This window comes from Lissotriton helveticus, chromosome 7 (genome assembly GCF_964261635.1).
Source record: "Lissotriton helveticus chromosome 7, aLisHel1.1, whole genome shotgun sequence".
Classification (NCBI taxonomy): Eukaryota; Metazoa; Chordata; class Amphibia; order Caudata; family Salamandridae; genus Lissotriton; species Lissotriton helveticus.
The window spans coordinates 1564659092-1564681429 of NC_136068.1; the positions used below are offsets into that span (position 1 = coordinate 1564659092).

General features: G+C 48.0%; 1 protein-coding gene across 1 annotated transcript in view; it reads right to left on the reverse strand.

The window, feature by feature from the left end:
• LOC144769579 (immunoglobulin superfamily member 1-like) overlaps positions 1–22338 on the reverse strand; it is a 440561-nt gene that overhangs the window by 166076 nt on the left and 252147 nt on the right. The window contains exons 3-5 of the mRNA XM_078653739.1: positions 14647–14934; positions 13966–14247; positions 6572–6582 (exon numbers count right to left, since the gene is read on the reverse strand). Of these exons, the coding sequence (XP_078509865.1) occupies positions 6572–6582; positions 13966–14247; positions 14647–14934 (581 nt within the window). The remainder of the gene's footprint in view (positions 1–6571; positions 6583–13965; positions 14248–14646; positions 14935–22338) is intronic.

A 22338-nucleotide genomic window follows, 5' to 3' on the forward strand; every position in this document is an offset into this window, starting at 1 on the left:
AGGCTTTTAATCAGGCATAAAGGACAGGAATAGGACAGCCTGTACGGGAATAGGATGGCAGGGCCCGACAGCTGTCGGGCAGGATCTGGGAATTGGCTAGCAAACTTTAATATCCGTGCACAATATATATATCAAAATAATTGCATTACATTCAATACAGTAGGCGTAGCAGTAGGCGGGGTTTGTAGCAGTCGTGAAAGATAAGGGCAAAACTGATGCAACAAGAAGGCGTGTACAGGGCGTATACATAGACATGTGATGTAAACGTAACAGAATATGTCATAAAAGGGGCGGAAACATGGAGGGGGCTACCTGAGCAGCTGGGACCTCTAACCTAGTGGTGCGCGCAAATGGGCAATGACGTGTTACCAGGGAGAACTGGGGGCTATGACTTCTGCGCTAGAAGAGGAGACTAAAGTCTGGAGTGTCAGAGCGACATGTACCCAGGCATATCTAGTATCTGGTGTTTAGAGTACATGTTGATAGAATCCAAAAGTTATCAGGGCAAAGGCTAATAGACTTTAAGACTGGTACATACATTATTCTATATGTAGTGCGTGTGCGAGGAATATTCTATGAATATTAATACAGTATTTCTCTTACATGGAGACATAAAGGCTAGACTATGACGGAAACTATTGATGCGATTCAGTAGCTTAGGAATGCAGAGAAGGAGGGCTGGACTGATAACTAGAAACATAACATACTCTTGGCAGACTGGGAGGCAGAGCCAGGCCGAGCCGGGCACTGCGTGGCAAGAAGTAAGCTAAGGGTCAGGGATATAGGTGGGGGCTGTATCGCTCCTCGGAGAGTGTTCAGGAGACAGGAGCTGAATCTGAGTCCGGGCCCTTTTGAGGCCTAGAAACGGGGACAATTCAATGAATTAACGTGCACACTGTAAAATGTGGCAACGTAGGTTTACATGGGCCTAATATTCGTTGCTTTCACGAAGACTGGAAACTGGCATACTAGAGATGGACACAACTGTAATTGCGTCTTTAATCGATCAGAAGGGAATACATGCATATCGATCATGCACATATAGCATAAGATGGGGAACACGTAGGCACATACAACATGGCAAAATTTACTTTTCCACACACAGAAGCACACCAGAGCATTCTGCTGCTCAGCCACCCAGCTGCCCAACAGCACAGCCGACCGGCTCAACTGCATCCTCCTCAATGTTCGGTCCCTCCCCAAACACACAACAGAAATCTGGGGACTCCTCAATGCCACCTCTCCAGACATTGCCTTCTTCAGAGAAACCTGGACCAACCTGTGCTCTGGACTGGACATCGCCATCACCATCCTCTACGGCTACAAATTCACCCGCATGACCACCCCAAGTGCCCAGGAGGAGGCATTGCCATTGGCTACAATAGTACACTCAGACGGACCACATACTCTAATGACCCGAAGGTGACCATGGAACACCACTTTCAGATCCAGACCAACCCCAACACCACCCTCCACAGCACCCTCATCTACAGGCCCCCCAGGGCATGAACCCCCATTCACTAATGCCATTGTAGACCTCATCGTACCCCAGGCTCTCCCATCCACCAACTACATCCTACTCGGAGACCTCAAGTTTCACCTAGACAACCCCAGTGACCAGAACACCACCCCCCTCCTGGGGAACCTCACCAACATTGGACTCAAGCAGCTAGTCACAGCACCAACCCGCATATCCTGACACATTCTCGAGCCCGTCTTCCTCACCAGCGGGAACTTCAACTACACCACAGGACTCTCCTGTACTGAACATCATTGTTTACATCACGCCTTCACCATGCCCACCGTACACCATTGCCATAAAGACCCATCCTCGCAGCTGTATAAAAGCCACAGGAAAACTTCCCATCAATTCCCTCAGCACCACCACTCAGCCAAGGCTTACAGACACCAACACCACAGCCCGCAACCTCCACCGATGGATCTCCAACTGCCCCGACACCCTGGCACCCCTCAAGAAAAGACCAGGCAAACAACACTCCAAGAAGTCCAACTGGTTCACTCCCACCCTCCACCAGTCCAGCCCCACCTGCAGACATCTTGAGAAGAGATGGAGCCACAACATCAATCAACTTCTTAACACAGTCATCCTTGCACCATTGTGACAGTTTCACTCCGCCGGTGTGTCATTTTCTTGCACGTGCAGCGTGATTCTTGCACCATGTTGCACCATATTAGCAAAGTGACGCATCTAGGCATATGCATGAACTTGTGAAGCCCTGTGCCACATTAAAACTGCATCAGGTATGATGTATTCAGGGTGGGAGTTCCCACGCAACAAAGCCTCATAGGAGTGGCGCAGTGAAATCCATCAGATTTCACTGCAACTATTGTAGGATGCCACAGCGTCAGTACCTTACGCCTGCTTCATGCAGGCATAAGGTTGACGCAGTGCTACAGGGATAGGCTGGCCCCATGCACTGCTTGAGTTGCATCATGCTTGTGACACAACTGCAGCAATGTGTGATTTTAGCGCTGACAGATATGTCACGATTCCAGACGTATCTGCCATTAATTTTGACATGGAGTGCCACACAGTGAATACAGCGCCTTCCATGGTGTCGCAAGAAGGGCATAGTGAAAAGTTTGGCATCATTGTTTTGTTGCAGCAATGCTATACTTTTCATGAATGAGGCACAAGAATGCACCCCATCTTATTGATGGTGAGCATTCCTGCCCTGTAGTTTTGTTGCAGCGCAGCAACATTCCTTGCAAAGACAAAAAAAGTGTTGTAGATCACAGCGGGAAGGGGATAAAGAAAGGGAGACCACAATGGGGATGGTAAAGAAAAGGAGTTATTATTTGTACATAGTTATAACAGCACTACAGTACAGATTGATATACAGTGACCATTAACACATGAAGTGAGTACTGGACGTGCTAGTGAGCGGCACAGTGACACAAGGGTGAGGATAACAGCATAAACAGCGAACAGAGTGACAACAGGGCTGTGGTCAAAATAATGCAAATAAGGGTTTGTAAATAAGGTAGATATTTAGCATTCAAGACAAGTGAAAATTACCACAGCAGCACCAATGTTTTTAGCTGGGTTGTCGACGGTGTTTCAGCCTGATTGTTTTCAGGTCATCATCTGGACAATGGTCAATAATTTTAAAGTAGTGCTGTATGGAGGGAAGGAGAGAGAGAGAGTGGAGACTAAAGCAAAGAGAAGAGGGGAGGGTCCTGGTGGTTGGTAAATACCTCAGGTGGATGTTGAGTAACTCAAACGTCCTGGGCTGGTGAAACAAGGGTTGCCATGAGGGGGGCGACGTCAAGCAACCATGGTGAAACTGCATGGGAAATGGACGTGTAAGTACAGAACCTCAAGTGTAGGTCAGAGGCAGAAAGTGTGGAAAAACAATAATTTGAGCAAAATGACCTAATATGAATGATTCGGGGCTGGGGAGGACAGTAAAGCCCGGTGGTGTATTTGCCGTGATAGATTCCTGCTGGTCCCGCCGGGGCTCCCATTAGTTCCACTCAGTCCCCGTTCTAGTTCTTCACCCCATGTGACCCCTGTGACATGACCAGCGCACCAGCCTCTTAATGCCGGTCAACTCACGTCTCCGTACCCTTGGATGCTTAATTCGTCTCCAGACCACAGTGCAGAGGTTTTGTATCCTCGTGCAGCTCCTAGTCCGATGTTCGCTCCTTAGCGATACAGCTCCTGGATCGACTCCTTCTCTCGCATTCAACTTCAAGTAAGTTACGGCTCCTTCTGGGTCCCCTACCTACTTTCACAATTTGTTTGTTCCACGCCTAAATATTCCTTCCTGTCAGGCAGATTATCGCTCCATGGCAGGGACGTGAATACACCACAGGCTTTACTGTCCTACCCCGCCCCGATTCATTCATATTAGGTCATTTTGCTAAAATTATTGTTTTTCCACACTTTCTGACCTACACTTGAGGCTCTGTACTTACACGCAGTGGCGGCTGGTGACATTTGAAAGTGGTTAGGCTTAAAATTAATGTTGTACTGCACTGCGGCTAGTGAGTGAGCCCGAACAGCCTACCGGGGGTTCGGGGAGGGCCCCCGTAAAAATTTTGAAAAAAGAGTGGACTGTTTCAAGTAAATTTCAGAAAGCAGGATGGTTAATAAAGCAATTGTGAAAGTGCAGTTATTACATTAATAAAGAGATGTCACTCAACATCATAGGTAGCTGCTTATTCAGTATACCCAAGGTCATGCACCAGCCTCTTAATGCCGGTCAACTCACGTCTCCGTACCCTTGGATGCTTAATTCGTCTCCCGACCACAGTGCAGAGGTTTTGTATCCTCGTGCAGCTCCTAGTCCGATGTTCGCTCCTTAGCGATACAGCTCCTGGATCGACTCCTTCTCTCGCATTCAACTTCAAGTAAGCTACGGCTCCTTCTGGGTCCCCTACCTACTTTCACAATTTGTTTGTTCCACGCCTAAATATTCCTTCCTGTCGGGCAGATTATCGCTCCATGGCAGGGACGTGAATACACCACAGGCTTTACTGTCCTACCCCGCCCCGATTCATTCATATTAGGTCATTTTCCTAAAATTATTGTTTTCCCACACTTTCTGACTCACACTTGAGGCTCTGTACTTACACGCAGTGGCGGCTGGTGACATTTGAAAGTGGTGAGGCTTAAAATTAATGTTGTACTGCACTGCGGCTAGTGAGTGAGCCCGAACAGCCTACTGGGGGGTTCGGGGAGGGCCCCGTGAAAATTTTGAAAAAAGAGTGGACTGTTTCAAGTAAATTTGAGAAAGCAGGATGGTTAATAAAGCAATTGTGAAAGTGCAGTTATTACATTAATAAAGAGATGTCACTCAACATCATAGGTAGCTGCTTACTCAGTATACCCACGGTCATGCCGCCCGCTGCTCTGAGCATACATGCTAGTGTTTCTAAAACTAAAATGCTGTAAAATATGTGTGTGGCGTGCAGCCTCACATACTGACAGACGCATACTGTACTATCTGTGTAATGTGCTTAATGCAGAAATACAGATATAAATACATAAGGAAGTCAGCCACACGGACTGAAAATCGTTCCCTTATAAGTTATATGTATCATGTGATTGGGGTAAGCAAGATTTTGATCAAACAGTGCACTATTAATGCATTTTTATTTAACATAACTGTCCCTTCAATACCTGGTCTGGGGTAGTAAAGGCTATACACAATTACAATTAAAATCTCACACTTACTTTACAGCTCAGTTGTAACTCTTTGCACTGATGCTCAAAAACAATAAATATTTGCCACAAACCTTGGAGTGATTTGATCAATGAATGCCAATTTCCCAATACCCAGCTCCCAACCACCCTTTTCATTTTCAGATTAGCCTTAACAGTTACAGATTAACTTGTTGTAGTATACATTTGAATTTTTTTCCGGCCAGCAAGTCTCCTGAGAGGAAGGCTTGATTTTGATTAGCTCAGCTGTCTGTCTGGCGTTCATTTCACAGAACAGGAAACACACAATGACACTATGAAGTGTTTAATTTAAACTATTGAAATTCAGCATCCCGCAGTGATTGTCACTACTGCTGCTACTAGAGAGGAGTAGAGGACTAACCAAAAAACGAATTAACGTTAATGTCTGCATATAGTTTGGAGCCCCTGCTGTTCTAATTCCCTGTTCTGCATTGCAGCCCGTGTCTGTTCACCCAGAAGCAAACGGATGAGAATGCAGGTTAGCGGGTGAGAGGGTGTAAGACATCGAGAGTGGATGTCACTCCCTAAAGATGGTGAGTTTGCAAGTGTGCAGGCTGCATTGCAGAGTTAAAAAAAACAAGGGTCCCTAGTAGTTCAGGGATATTAGCAAAATGATAGACATACGCTCAGTAGTATGTATGACCTTTGTCCAGCCGGACAGGATTTTAATTAAAGTAATTTGCAAGTATACAAAGGATTTTTTACAAAGTGGGTGCGGGGACGCCCATCTGAATCCAGTATTGCCATTGAGCAACCTAACCAGGAATGAGACACGATCGGTCCGGTCTCCTATGAAGAGGCTTTCTTGCCCTGGCTTGGAAAATATCGAGCGAAATGCTCAGATAAATGAGTATTTCTTCACATGTCCCTTGATACTGGGCACTGCCCCCTGGAATTAGACATTGTTTGGACCAAAAAATCGGGCCATAATTTGCCTAAAGATTTTCAAGACAATGCATATTATTTCTCTGTCCTGAAGATGATGCCAATCATTTCAAAATGGGCATCGAAACGTCGACATATTAGCGTCATATGTATAAAGAAAAGTATAAAAATGTATACAATGATTCTTTCAAATGTATTTTCGTCTGTTCACTGAACTACTAGTATGCAGACCGCCTTGTTCGCTCTAAACCCTTATCCCCTTGTTTTGTCTTGTTCCCGGTGGGTTGCTGGCTGCACCCACTTTGTAAAAAATCCTTTGTATTCTTGCAAATTACTTTAATTAAAATCCTGTCCGGCTGGACAAAGGTCATACATACTACTGAGCATATGTCTATCATTTTGCTAATATCCCTGAACTACTAGGGACCCTTGTTTTTTTAAATACGTTACTGCCCAAGGTCCCTAGTGATATACCTTTGGGTTCCCTTGTTTTTTACAAAAAAGGCTGCATTGCCGAGGCAAAGGTTTGTACAGCCTTGTGTGTGAATATGAAGCACAGGCCTTCCTCGGAGTATGTTTAATGACAGACTTAAATTCTGCTAGACCGGTAAATATGCATTACGACCCTCCATGATGCCTTTCACACACAATGCAGCACCCAGAATCTTGTCCATAGTCGAAGATTGCCATTTGTTGCAAGCCATGTTTGAAAAGCCCAAACACGTAAGCCCAATCAACCTGGAGGCTTTACTTCCATGTGCAGACCATGTTTATGAAGAGCTAATAGGTAGCTGAATCACCTGCTCCACATCATTAACGAAAGTATTTGAGGAAAGTGCTGAGCCTTACTTGCTAGAAAATCGATTAAGCAAACTTCCGGCAGGTCAATCAGCGCACAATCAGGCTACCTTTGTTCCATCTTCCTACCATCCTTTATAAAGAGAGTGTGTTGGAGAGAGAAAACAGCGAGTGAAAATGAAAGAGCGACTGACAGGTCAAGGACAGTGCAGGGTAGGAAGAAAAAAGACAGGATGAAAGATTAAAGTGAGCCCGACACTACAGCAAGTAAAGAAACCAACACCCACCCTCAGGAGTCTTCCAATCAGTGCACTTCAACAGGCCACGGTGGCATTTTCAATGACGAGGCCCAGCTGCTACAGCTCATGAAAATCATCTCTCAGGCCATCTCTGCTGGCGCTAGACAATAATGCTCAAAACAGAATACACATGACACGCAGAAGCATGCACTGTGTAACTGTTTGGAGCATGCTCATGATGAATCCATGGTGATGTGTGAAATGAGTTTGGGCATGTGGATTTAGATGAAAGTTGCTTGGTCTACAGCAGTAAATTTCGCCTCCCGGGCCAGACTCACATCAAAGTTCAGCCTCAGATTTGTAACAATGTTAAGCAAGATTGGTGGCTTTTCCTTAACACTGAAGTCATTCCTTCACCCTGGACTACTGGTCGACGATTTATTTCATGTAGGTTATGACGGTATCCTTTTTAATTTTAAAAATGGAAACCGGGTGCATTCCTGAACTTTGATGCGGATAAACATGACTGACTAAAACAAAGTTAATCATACAGTACCTTTATTACTGATCTCTGCTGTGTTTTGTTGTGGAACGTTACTCTCCCCCACGCCCTATTTCTGTCTCTAAAAGCAGCGACTTATTTTATTTTCTCTGGCTGTCTGCCCTTTCAAATGAATACTGACACCTAAAAATTCGGAGCTCTAAATGTAGGTTCCCCTTAAGAAGTCCTCATTCTTTGTAAGCTCCACTAGTGCATAGCATGCGTATGGTTGGCAAAGTCCCGGTGCACTGGGAGGCCCCTCGAGTGGCTCACAGTCCTCAAGCTGTCAAATTCCACGCTGTTCAATAGTGCCCACACCGTCATTCGCTCCCTCCTGCTCACACCCACACAATCCCAACCCAAATGATACTCTGACACGTGGTTATGGGAAAGAACTGTTGCAGGTTTATTTTCATACAGCACGTATGACATTTAGGTGGGTCATCTTACAGGCGATCCAAAGCAGGCAGCCCCTCGCTGGCCCGCATGCCTAAAGAGCCTTCTTGCACGGTGAGTTGATGCTCTGACGGTGCAGCACATTGCCATCCTTGTTATACTCCCGCCCCCTCTGTCAGGGCGGAGCGGTGTGGCACACCCCCGGTCGGTTCAGGCCCCCCTACCGCCCGAAGGACTAACGGGGCGCCGTCGCGGTTTCCAGGAACCTCCTGCGGCACCTGGTCCTTGGCCCTGACACCCTTACTGTGCCATGCAGAGGTACCCTTATTGTACCCTTCTGCCACAGTGGTACCCTTACTGTACCCGTCTGCCTCCAGATCGCCCTGTAACTCCGCCTGCAACACAAAAAAGAAAATTACAACATTCTATCCACCGCCCGCCGCCCTAGCAGCTGGGTCGGGGTCAGGGAGGGAACATCGCTTGGGCCGCGGGCGGGCAGGACAAAGAGGCCGGGCCGAGGGCGCGCTGGATTAAATAGGGAAGGGGCACGCCCTCCCAACAGGTGAGCCCGCCCCCCTTTGGCCAGCGACTGGAGACCGCGGGGAGGGGCCAGGAGCCCAGAAGCTTTAGCGGAGAAGAGCAGGAAATTGCATGGTGGTGAAGTATGTCAAATTCTATTGAAAACCCAGTCCACTACATCCCGCGTTATACCTGCCGCCCTTAGAAGCTGAACCCCAAGCCGTTTTCGGCCTTTGTACCGCCAAGTCCCCGGACTATGTGGTGGGCTCTTTCCCGCGCAACTACCAACTGGGCCCAGGTAGCCCCTTCCCCTCACGGCCCCGTCGGGGAATATAAGCCCGTATGCACGCTCCCCACCACGGAACCCCAAGCTCGGCGAGTCACTCTCTTCACCCGCACAAACTCTAGACCGCGCCTCGTGGGTCACTCTCTCCACCCGCGCAAACTCTAAACCGCGCCTCGTGACCCATTCGACTTCCTGCCGCTGCAGGAAATATAATGCCCGTAAGCACTCCCTTCGCCGCACGACCCAGAAATCCTAATTGACATATCACGACCCAGAAATCTTAACTGAATTCGCACCGATATAGCGGCTACAGCTCGACCCCCCCCCCACTCCCACCGTGGTCGCCAACCACTGGGGCCCCGTGCAACCTGGTCATGCCCAGGGACGAGGCCGGGGGGGAGGTGAGAAGCAGCACATACCTGGAACCGACGAGGTCACGACGTACACGACGAACAGCGCTTGGGCCGCGGGCGGGCAGGACAAAGAGGCCGGGCCGAGGGCGCGCTAGATTAAATAGAGAAGGGGCACGCCCTCCCAACAGGTGAGCCCGCCCCCCTTTGGCCAGCGACTGGAGACCGCGGGGAAGGGACAGGAGCCCACCTCGCCTTACTCCGCCCACCCTACACTTGCCCAGGCTGGAGCTGCGACTAGTGGCACTAAAGAGCTGCCTTGCCAATGCTCCCCTGCGGGTCGCGCAGTCAGCGGCATTAGCCCTGTCCTCTCCTTCACAGATTTCAGAGAGACTAATGCATTTAGGATGCAAAGCAAAGGCCCCCTCACTATTTTCACTCTTCTTAAACAGGTTGGGAGACAACTCCAGGGCCAGCTCTTTGTTAGGGGCCCGGTTTCCTTGACTATAGGCATTTTTATCTAGGTGCACGAAATGTTCCCAGGAATCGTTGTGAAGTAAGGAAACCTGGCTTCGGACAGCGAGTAAATGAGCCTGAGACGGTTGGAACTGGATATGCACTTTCAAGAGCCAAGAAGTTATTTACAGAAAGACTAAATTCAAATTAGCGAAGCCTTCGTGTTTCCCTGAGTAAGCGGGAAAAATGAGCACGCCAAGCAGGAAGGTTTCAACTTTGTCGCTGGTGAACTCGCTTGTCAAAAGGTTCGACCGGCACGCTTTACAACACCAGGAAGCCATTTTCTCTATGTAGGCTGCATGCAGCCTACATAGAGAAAAAGAGAGAGTGCCCAACTGCGCATGACTGGTTTGGTCAGCCCTGGGGACTGAACAAACAGTCCGCACCAAAGACAGTGGGCTAGCCACGCCTCCCCTGCACTCAAGGAGGAACGCCCACCCACCAGCCCCCAACCAGGCACTCCAGGCACTTCTGCTTTCTCGCCGTGCGAGGAGCAGAAATATGAAATGGTAGTTTTACAATTTCATGTTTCTGCTTCTCTCACTCACTGTGAGAAAGCAGTAGGGCAATGCTCTCACACCCCAATGGAGGAGCCACCACTGCTTACACATGCATTTCCCCATGCAGTTTCACCACGCTTGCTTGAGGTCGCCCCCCTTGTGGCAACCCTTGTTTCACCAAACCAGGACGTTTGAGTCACTCCACATCCACCTGTTGTATTTACCAACCACCAGGACGCTCCCATCTTCTCTATGTTTTACTCTTGGGCTACTTAGTTACTTACCCTTCTCTCTCTCTCTCTCTCTCTCTCTCTCTCCTTCCCTCTATAAAGCACTACTTTAAAATTATTGACCATTGTCCCGATGATGAGCTGAAATCAATCAAGTTGAAACACCGTTGACTACCCAGCTAAAAACTTTGGTGCTGTTTTGGTCATTTTTACTTGTCTTAAATGCTAAATATCTACTTTGAATATTATAGCCTTATAGCCCGGTGTAGATGTCTATACCGGCTATTAAAGGCCCTCTCCAGCGTTCGGCTCGGGCCTTTAACAAGGGAGAGGGACCTTAATAGCCAGTATAGCCCAGCTACGAAGGGCTATAAGGCTATTAGAACATTCTGCCACTTGAGGGCAGAATGTTCTAATAAAAAAAACAAAGCCTTATAGGAGCGTGACGGGATTGGAATCCCCTCAGGCTCCCTGATGCCCTTGTTCACAGCCAGAGCTGTGAACAAAGAAACATTGGAATGTTGGAGCTCCAGGCTTATACTATAGCCTTATAGCCCGCTGTAGAGGGCTATACCGGCTATTAAAGGCCCTCTCCAGGACTAACGAGGGAGAGGGACTTTATTAGCCGGTATAGCCCAACTACGAAGTGCTATAAGGCTATTAGAACATTCTGCCACTAGAGGGCAGAATATTCTAACAAAAAATAACAAAGCCTTATGGGAGAGTGAGGGGATTGGAATCCCCTCAGGCTCCTTGAAGCCTTTGTTCACAGCCAGAGCTGTGAACAAAGAAACATTGGAATGTTGGAGCTCCAGGCTTATACCAGCCATTATAAGCCCGGAGCACTCCATTGTTTTCAATGGAGCTCCCAACATCCCAATGTTCTAAGAGCCATTATAAAGCTGGAGCACTCCATTGTTTTCAATGGAGCTCCCAACATTCCTATGTTCTAAAAACCCTTATTTGCATTATTTTGACCACAGTACTATTGTTACTCTGTTCGCTGTTTATGCTGTTATCCTAACCCTTGTGTCACTGCACTGCTCACTATCACTAGCACGTACAGTGCTCACTTTGTGTGTTAATGTTTACTGTTTATCAATCTGTACTGTAGTGCTGTTATAACTACGCACAAATAATAACTCCTTTTCTTTACCATCCCCGTTGTTGTCTCCCTTTCTTTATCCCCTTCCCGCTGTGATCTACAACACGTTTTTTTGTCTTTGTCCTAATTAAATGACTTCCAGTTGAGAAATTGACGTATGTTACAAACTTTACCCGGTCTCACCTGAGTTAACAGATTATACTCCAGTAAACAGTTTCTTTCCAACATTCCCAGCAGCGCTGTCCAACACCAAAACATTCTGAAATGAGGCCCCAAGTGTTTGCACCATTTTTAAGACCAGCTATTTTATGGTCTCAAAAAACTGCCTAAAACTGGAGTTAGAGGCAGTTTTTTGGGTTTGCACCATGCAAGGAATTCCTTGTAAATATCGCAAAGTGGAGTTAGCAGCAGTTTTTGAACGGGAACGCCTACCTTGCATCTCAATTTTGTTAAGTCCTGCTAACAGAAGTGGCGATCCTAAAAATTCACGTTTACCCCGGAAAACTGCCGCTAACGGCAGTTAGCAACAACTTGTAAATACGGCGATTAAAAAAAGCAGGTGAAGAAAGAGAGGGTTGAGGTAGGACATACAGACATTGAAAGAGGGAGTGTGGCAAGCGTCAAAAGAGATACAGACAGATGAAGAAACAGAGCCAAAAATAGACAAGCCGCACTTAAGAGAGGGAAAGTAGAAGGCTGTTCTATAGGAAGAGACAGGCAGGAAGAGGGGAAAAACTGAAAAATTAAGGTTATACTAGAAAATACAGAATCAGGAAAGAAGGGGGAAGTGAGGCGGACAGAGCTGACGAGCTAGGCAAAGGAAGAAGGAATTACAGGCAGAGAGAAAGTGGTGAGAACATGGGAAAAATTAAGAGAAGCACAGAAAGAGTGGGAGAGACTGGAAGAGAGAAGGAAAGAATCAAAGAGGAAGAATCAAAGAAAAATAGGATGAATCAAGAAATGTAAGATACAAACACAGGCAAAGAAGAGGGAAAGGACGACAGAGCGAGGAAGAGTCAATTAGAAAGAAGGAAAGACCTAAAAATGGGAGGCGAGGATATAAACACGAGATAGGCAGGTACATGTCATAAAGAAAGAGAAACATAAAAAGAGCTCATGAGACCAGAAACACAAAATAGAGCGAGAAAACGAAAGCGAGTCAGCCCCAACCTCATGCTCTTTTCACATGGTTCATGCAACCCGTAATCCCCCCTACCCCCCTCCCCCTGCCCCATGTGTTGTCTGGAATAGAGTCCAAAACAACCCTTTGTGGGATAGAATATCAGGATAGCACTCGCTACACTTGCTTGCACATCCGGGAAAGTAAAGGGATTGGAGGAACAAATTCTTATAAAAAATAATAGTGTGAGTGTCTCAAGAGATTAATTTTCTTTGGATAACGTGTGGCATCTTCAATGCTTAAAATGTGAATAACGTCTCCTTCCTACAAATGGTGCAGGCGTGTTTCCTGCTAATCACCTGGATTTATATAGATCATCTGCCATCCCTACCCCTAGTTGGAGTGAAAATACTGCACAGCTGTTGACAGATCTGTACATGAGGGAGGAGATAGGTAGAAAAGATTTGGGATATATTCCTTCCTCTTACAAACCCTCCCTCCAAAGACACCTCCAAATCTAATTCACGCCCTCTCTATCATCTGAAGGAAGACCTCCCATTATTGAAAATTCTATTGTCCATGACTATGGAAGTGCCTTGCCAGTGTGTTCTGGCAGTTTGAGTGTTTACCATTTATTGCAGTATTATCCTTATACCTGTGTATGGTATCCTTTTGTAACTTGCACACATCACTTTTCTCTTGTAAAACACTGTTCGCTACCTCTTACATTTTGTTTGCTTTAGATACTTGCACAAGTGCCACCATTGCCTACATAACGTTTGTTCTTGTGCTGGAGTGTCTGCCATTTATCGCAGTATTATACCTCTACTTGTACTTTGTACGCTTTTGTAACCTGCACACACCTCATGTATTTTGGTTGCTCACTATTGCCACTTTTGATTCATGTAACTTAACGTTTGCTTTTGTAATTTGTTCACTTGTAATTTTCTCCTCATGTACCATTACTGTTCCTAATCCTATTGTGAAGCGCTCTGACACCTTCGGGTAAAGTCCGCGCTATATAAAATCGCATAAATAAATTCACATGCTCCAGCCAGGCACGCGCTGCCCTCTCTGACGCTCGCGCGAATCTTGCGCTCTGGTTAGACCTGCCAAAGTGACGGAAGAACCCTGTGTGTTCAGTGTGAGCCGCGAGGAGGCTACGGGCGTTAGACTGGAGCAGGCCAAGAGAAGTGATTGTCAAAAACATAGAGTTGTTTCACAGGAAAGGCGAGAGATGAAGTAAAGTCACAGTATCACAGTGTTACCTAGGACTCTAATCTGGAAGTGTTCACTGTGATCAGCCCACACGGCCGCTCCGTATCGGGGGAGATAACGGCACTCATAGCGCCCTTCATCCGTCTCTCGGACTCCGCTGATGACAAACAAGGCCTCGCTTCCAGGGGGGTCCACGTGACGGTAAATGTCTCTTCCTTTGTATAGAAAAAATCTCATATTCGGAAAGTCCGATGTACAGTTTATGGTCAGATTCCCTCCTCTGGCGACCAGGCTCCCGGGGTTCAACACAACCGATGGCTTCGGATAGGAATCTGTGGTGAGAGGGAAACAAACCGACGTAAAGAGCAGGAAACGAACCATCTTCTCCTCCACAGTACACAACACATCCGGGGTGCTTTAGAGGAAAGCTCAGTGTGAGGTGATCGCTGGGACAAGCTGGGGTGCGGCACCACAGCTTGTCCCAGCGATCGCCTCACACTGAGCTTTCTTTCCTCTGAAACCTCGGTTGGGTCCGTCTCTTATGGTTTCACCCTATAGGAAGGATAATCGCCCTCTGAGCCCCATGCATTGCGGTATCTGTGTGAAAATCTAACGAGTTTGAGTTTCCTTAACTAACGAGGACAAAAACTGAATACAAATAACCCTCTAAATCGAGAGGCGAACACGACACGAAAGCAACGGAAGACACAAAAGAACACCTCAGCTCTCACCTTGGAGTGTTACCTCGACGGTGTCACTGCGGTCAGACGTAATGAGGTTGGCTCCTTTGGAATAGTACAGGCAGTGATATCTCCCCTCGTGCCCTGACTTTACATCAGTGAAGTGGAAGACGGCCTCGGTCCCAGGAGGGTCTTGTGTAGGGCGAGGGTATCTACCTCCATTCAGAACAAATGTCATATCTCTGTACGGTGCCGCAGCCGCACAGCTCAAGGTCAGGTTTCCTCTTCTCACGGTCACGCTCCCGGAGGTGAGCCGAAGGGACGGTTTCGGGAAGGTTTCTGCAGCCACAATAACAAGAGACAAGTTCACCACAATGTACAAAAGGGCAACATGTGACTCACTCCCACTTCCCTTCTCTTCCGCTCCCGCTCCCACTGGTATCTTTACCTCCCACCACCTCGGGTCATTACTAATCTTGGATCAAATGTTCAAATGTCTATTGACTCTTACTTACCTAAAGGCTCCATTCTGTGATTCTGCTCACTCGGAAAATGTCCTAAAATTGGCCCAACGCCAGTAACTATTTAATCGTTGTGCACCCGAGAAACACCAGCTCAATGATATAATACTGGTACTTGTGAAACGACCGATCCTGGTAGTTTCGTGTAATACAATATAAACCTTTAGACTAGATACGTGGTATAAACATTACACAATTATGACTTTGGTCTGTCCCCTAGTCTCATATCCACACATGGCTATTGATTCTATGTCAGGACTGGACGAGAGCATTAAGTATCATCTTTCTTCACTTTATGTCTCAGCTGCTCTTGCGAAGTGCACATTTTTAACAGTAACAAGCATTAGCAATGCCAATAGGCCTGGAGTGTGAATGAAAGTACCTATAGTGTCATTGATGGGTTTAGGTACTCAAAAACGTTTCATTCATGCACGTTGTCACTCATCTTTACTTTCATGAATCTATTCACACATCCACTGATTCATTCATGAATTCACCCTCTGTAGAAATGGGATTCCTGGTTGGCTAAGGCTTGCACCAAAGCCAGGCAGTAACCACCACTCTAGTCAGGGCAAGGGAGTTACACACTGAAGATAACCTCTGCTCAATCCCTTGGTAGCTTGGCATGAGCAGTCAGGCTTATTCCAGAGGCAATGTGTAAAGCGTTTGCGCAACACACAAACAGCAACAACACACTATAGGCACACCACAAAAGATACTCCACACAAGGTCATATGAAAAATAGCTCTTGTATTATCCAAAACACATTAGAATCATAATCACACAATATACACTGTTCCAACTGTCACTAGGCAATATTCACAGGGGATTATATATAGGACAGGGCCAATCAGGCCGCTGTCAGAACCTTTAGAAAGCACTAGTAGTAAAAATATCACAACCAGTAACTACTGGTACAATAATGACCTCAGCATTATATCACATTAGCATTAGGCATAGAACATATTATGCACAAATCACAAGCATAAACACATTATGCAATAACTGTAGGCATGAATACCTTATGCATAAACATCCTAACATAAACACATTATGTCATAGGCATCACAGTAGGCATAGACACATTAGGAATAAATCACATTAGGAATAAACACATTATGCCTAAAACATGAGTACTGCACCCCAGTACCACAGATAAAGTGCACACAGCACCTTAGCAAACACACTGAAATGACCCTAGATGAACTGGTCTTCTCTGGAGCCCAAATGCCCTTTGTCCCAAATGTCAGGGTTCGTAGCTGCCAATAAAGCAAAATCACGGTGCGCAATGCGCTGGGGCAAAGGAGTGTATCTCACTCTCTCATCATCAGAAAGGAAAAATTATGCCCCACATTGTAGCTGCCCGCGCTCTCTTGCGGTGCAGCTGGAAATTAGGCCTTGGCACCACAGTGCCTCCTGAGTCCCAACTAGAACTCTACCACAATTGTCCACAATGTGGCAGCTGCCCGCTCTCTCTCACGGTGCAGCTGTGATCATTAGACCTGGTACCACTGTGCCTTTTGAGCCCCACTCCAGGACTCCTAAATACAAACTGGCCCGGGACTCTTCAATACAAACCGGTCCCCAACAAGGAATTCAGCCTCAGTACTTCAGTGCCCCGTGAGTCCCTCTCGTCGGGACTCTAGCAATCACAGTGCCCCCAGCACCGGGACTCCTCCGGTGTAGCTCACGCACCAGAAAAAAAGGCTCAAGTACAGCCCTACTCATGGGGCTGGTTCTTCTGGCTGAATCCCCGACACACCGTCCTGCAGCTACTGGAGCCCGCGAAGCTCCAATTCCATGACTCCTCCCATGATCAGGCTTCCACAATACCTGACTTCCGGGGCTCTAATGCAGTCTTCGGAGGGGTCTTGTTCTGTCTCGACTTGGCCAATTTCGCAGGGCTCTCTCCAGCTCATGGCAGCCCTGCCCAGGACCAGGCTACAACGGCCTGACTCAAGTAGCACCACGCGGGGCTCTGGCATCGTCTCTCCTGCCGGCCCGCCTACAACCAGGCGAGTCCCGCCTGACTTCTGGTTTTGCCGTTCTCTGTGGCGCCTTCACTCTGGGAGGCACCATGATGCGGGGTAGGCTCCCACTTTGGTTTTGAGGCGCATGAAATGCGAGGTGGGCACTCGTTCCACAAATAATGGTACCAGCATGAGGGGTGGGCTCCCGCTAGACAAATAAAGTCACCATCATGCGGGTGGGCTCCCGCTTCTCGCAACATAAAGGTGGGGTAGGCTCCCACCTCTAAACGCACACCAATGTGGGATAGGCTCCCTTTCTTCTAAGCAGTGGCAATGCAGGGAGGGCTCCCGCTCCTTCCAGCAAGTCGGGGTAATCCCTACGCTCGGGATTCCCTCTGCAGGCACTTCGCAGCACAGTGCTGCACGGCCCACATGCCTCCTTTCCTGGAATCAGCCCTTCACAAGGCGCTATGGGCCACAGGTCAAAAGAGCAAAGTTTCAGGGACACAAGGCCGGACCCAGGCAGGCCAGCACAGAGGGCCCTCCAGCAGGGAGGCAGTCCCTCGAGGAGGTACCTCCTGGAGCCCAGCAGCAGCAAGTCCCCGGAAGCACAAGGAAGCACACTTTTCATGAGGTCACAGCCTCAATATTTATACACCACTTTTGCTTTGTCTGCCCTGGCACATGGCTTGGGCAAATCCAACCTCAACTGGTTCTGGGGGGTGTGGAGCACTTTGTTTACAGGGCTCCCACCCTCTTTTGTCAGGTTGGGGCTGTCATCAGCTACACCACAGGGGGGGGGAAACCAGCATTCACCTAGGCAGGCACAGACCTATTCAGGGTTAGGGGACTACTCCTCCCACTACTCCAAATGAAGATCTACCATTCAGCCTAGCGCTGACTCACCCTGCCCTCCCTGGAGCCACACACACTTCACCAATCCCTGTCACTCCAAACCAGACATGCAATCCACATCAGGCAGGCGGACACATAGCACCAAGAAATGCCTCCTTCTTGAAGTGGCATTTCTAAAATAGTGATAATAAATCTGCGCACACCATTGCTCAGCATTTATTATTACTATTCCCACCATACCAAACTTGACCACGCTCCTCCTCTCCTCCACAGCCCCTGGCCACCCCAAGCCCCCTAGGATACAATACAGCTCCGCTTCCCTCCTCAAACTAAAACCTCGCACGGAAACCGGCTGTCACCACCGTCACCATCCCCTGGACCTACCTACCTCCTGCCTGTACTGCAACACTAGGCTTAATTCCGCATGGCATAAACCGGACCAGCAGAACATAGAGCGGAAATCTCCCTGCTAATAGACGAGCTAACACCTGACGCTGTCTTCCTAACCTAGACCTGGTTAACCCCTGACTGTGATCCAGATGTCATACAAGCTCTCCCTCCTGGTTACCAGATCTCTCGGAGGGACCGCACACGGGGGAAGGGCAGAGGCCTCGCAATCATCCACAAAACTCTATACCAGTGCCACTGTATCCCGGATCCTATCCCAGACTGCGAAAGCATATCTTTCTGCCTCAAGCTCACCCCCAACGACAGCCTAACAGGTGCACTTGTGTATCGCCCTCCAGCCCCACTGAACCATTTCCACTCCTCACTACCCTCGCTAGCGGCCGAACTAGCCATGTCCTCTTCCAACTTCACATTGCTGGGTGATTTTAACATTCACTTCGACGATAACGCTGACAGCACCGCTAATGAGCTAACCTTAAGCCTGGCCGCAATCCAACTGGAGCAACTAATTCAAGCCCCCACCCACAACAAGGGTCACCTGCTGGACCCTGTTTTTAGCAACTGTCCCAACCTCTCGGTAGGTACTATTACACAATTCCCCTGGTCTGACCACTTTCTTATCCCCCTCACTTGGTCCACCCACAAACCCATTTCCCACACCCCCACACCGCGAAAAATGAGAAACTGGTCGAGACTCCCTCCAGAACAGTGGTCTAGCTCACTGGCAGCCTCAAATCCCTCGCTTTCCCAGAACCCCATATCCGACAGTAGGAACTTCAACAACTGGATTGAGGAGTCTATCGACTCTATTCTCCCCGCCCGGAAAACGGTGTTAAAAAGAGCACGAGAAACTGCCCCCTGGTACTCAGAGGAGCTCAGGGAGAAAAAACGTCAGTGCAGGAAGCTTGAAAGAAAATGGCGCCTGGGATTTGCCACCTCTGACAAAGCTAAGTACAGGGAAGCCATTAGGTCTTACAAACTCGAAATAACCACAGCACAATCCGCTTACTATAAGGAGAAAATCATGTCAGCTAAATTCAAGCCAAGAGAAATCTACCAAATAGTCAAAAGCCTCTCCAAGCTTCCCCCACCTGCAGTCCCAGCCGACAATCCTACGGCTCGCTGCAATGATCCAGCCAAATTATTTTATCAAAAAATAAACAAAATATATTTATCCTTCGCGGCCCCTGGCCCAGAGCTTAGCACTGCTGAGTCTCAGCCTCCCACAGTAAAAGAACACCCCCTACGAGTAAAACTGAGCAATTTTCCTCTCTTAGACCTAGAGTCACTCAAATCCCTCTCACAACAGACAAAATCAGGCTCCCCTTGCGACCCAGCTCCCCCCCGCACGATGACCAAAGCTAGCCAAGTCATCCTCCCCACCCTTATGGATCTACTTAACGGCTCCATACTAAAGGGAGTTGTACCTCCAACCTGGAAACAAGCAATGGTGAAAGCACTACTGAAGAAGCCCAACCTTAACCCCAATGATTCTAACAACTATCGCCCCATCTCCCTGCTACCCTGGATAAGCAAGATTCTGGAGAAACACATCAACCTCCACCTCACAAAATTCCTCGAAGAGAACCGCCTACTGGACTCTACTCAAACAGGATTCCGTCCCAAACATGGCACAGACACGGCTCTTCTAGCCGTGACGGAAGAATCCAGGAGGATCTTGGACCGAGGGGGATCAGTGGCAGTTATCCTCCTCGACCTGAGCGCCGCGTTTGACACGGTGTGCCACAGAACTCTGCTGTGTCGACTATCCGATCTGGGAGTTTCCGGAGACGCTCTTGCCTGGCTGGGATCCTTCTTGAGCGGAAGGACCTTCCAGGTCTTCGACGGTGACTCCTGTTCCGCCAGCAGACCCCTGGACTGCGGGGTACCGCAGGGCTCTTCATTAAGCCCCACACTGTTCAATGTGTACATGAGACCGTTGGCTGAGGTCGTCCGCCCATATGGTATCAAGATCATCACGTACGCGGACGACACTCAGCTTGTGGTCTCCCTGGCACAGAGGAACAGTGACTCCCCACAAGCCAACCTGACTGCTTGTATGGAAGATGTTAAGAGATGGATGACGGCATCCTCTCTGAAACTTAACGGTGATAAAACTGAAATTATTCTGCTTGCCCCCCCTACTCCTATCACCATCGACCAGCTATGGCCCTCTAGTCTAGGTCCCCCTCCAACTCCGAAGGATAATATTAAGAGTCTAGGAGTATGGCGGGACAAATCACTTACCCTCAACATCCAGGCAACAAAAACCTCTGCAATCTGCTTTGGGATCATCCGAATGCTGAGAAAAATCCTGCCACTCCTGCCCTTTGAAGCCAAGCAAGTTGTCATTCAGGGTCTGATCCAATCCCGTCTCGACTTCAACAACGCCCTTTACCTGGGGGCCCCCGAATACGTGCTGCAAAAACTCCAGCGGACTCAGAACTGCGCAGCACGTACGCTACTCCAGATTCCACGCAGAGAATCGGTGGAAGCGGGGATCAGAGCCCTCCACTGGCTCCCTGTTAAGGAAAGAATAAAATTCAAAGCCATGTGCATATCCCACCAAGCCTTTTACAGATCCGGCCGCAAGATCAATAATTCACTCCTCACCCCCTACTGCCCAGGCAAACTACTCCGGTCTACGAATGCATTTCTCGCTGCAGTCCCCCGGGTCAAAAGGTCCAGAGCAGGAGGAAGGTCCTTCATGCTCAACGCTGCTAAGCTTTGGAACTCCCTTCCCATCCACCTAAGATCCAACCCCAACCTCTCATCTTTCCGTAAAGGGCTAAAAACACTCCTCTTCAGAAACTAACCCCATCCCCTGATCCCCACTCCCTCAGAGCACTTTTCCTCACTATTAGCGCTTGGACGCCCTCGGGCAGCAGCCGCGCTCTACAAAACCCCTTTTCATTTCATTTCATTTCATATCAGGAATAACCACTAAAACACTTATCAGGGAATCCCCAATGCATTCCTATGGGAGGGCAGCCTCACAGCAGTGAGAAACCAAAATGGCTGTTTGTCACTACCAGGACATGTCACACTCGTAAGGTACATGTCCTACCTTCTACCTACAATGCATCCTGCCCATAGGGCTAGCTAGGGCCTACGTTTGGGGTGAATGACATGCAGAAAAAGGGGGGTCACAGACATGGCACACACTTTAGTTGCCATGTAATAGCGGCAGTAACACTGCATGCACAGGCCCTGCAATGGCAGAGGACTGAGACAGGTTTGAAAGGCTACTTTGGTGGGTGGTGCAATCAGCGCTGCAAGCCCACCAGTAGCATTTAATTTACCCGCTCTGGGTATCTGAGATACCACTTAACAAGGGACTGACAGGTAAATTATTTAAGCCAAACAGATGTAGACCAATCGTTTAAAAAAATAAAATTTTAATTTCTTTTTTATTAACATTCATCGACATAAAACATACAATACAGTGGAATCAGGATTATCATATGCAGTGACAACAATAGGCAATCACTAAGTATAACTTTATACTGTAGGGACAATCTACGGGTGAGGGCATCATCCTGCTCAATACTACTGGGTAGAAGGCACATGTCCCCTCGGTACGCGTTCCATGGGCTCCATATTCGAGACCATTTGTTTGGGCAACCCTGGGCTACATAGACCATCTTCTCCCTGAGCATGCACCAATCAAGATCTTTTTTACAGGCCTCTACGGTGGGTGACTGCACCGCTCCCCATAATTGTGCAATGTTCCTCTTTGCCAACATTAACCCAAGTGTAACCCACTGTGTGTGATGTGTATTCAGATCTATAGGCTCCCATATTTACAGAAGGCACCTACGTGCCTCCAGGTGAAGGACTACAGTGAGCACGTTACTTATTATATTGTGTATTTTTCTCCAGTAGGATTGTATATGCTTACATTCCCATATAATGTACATGAAGGTGTATAAGTGGCCGCACCTTCTCCTACACTCTCCTCCTTCAGCCCTTCCCATCTGTACCAATCG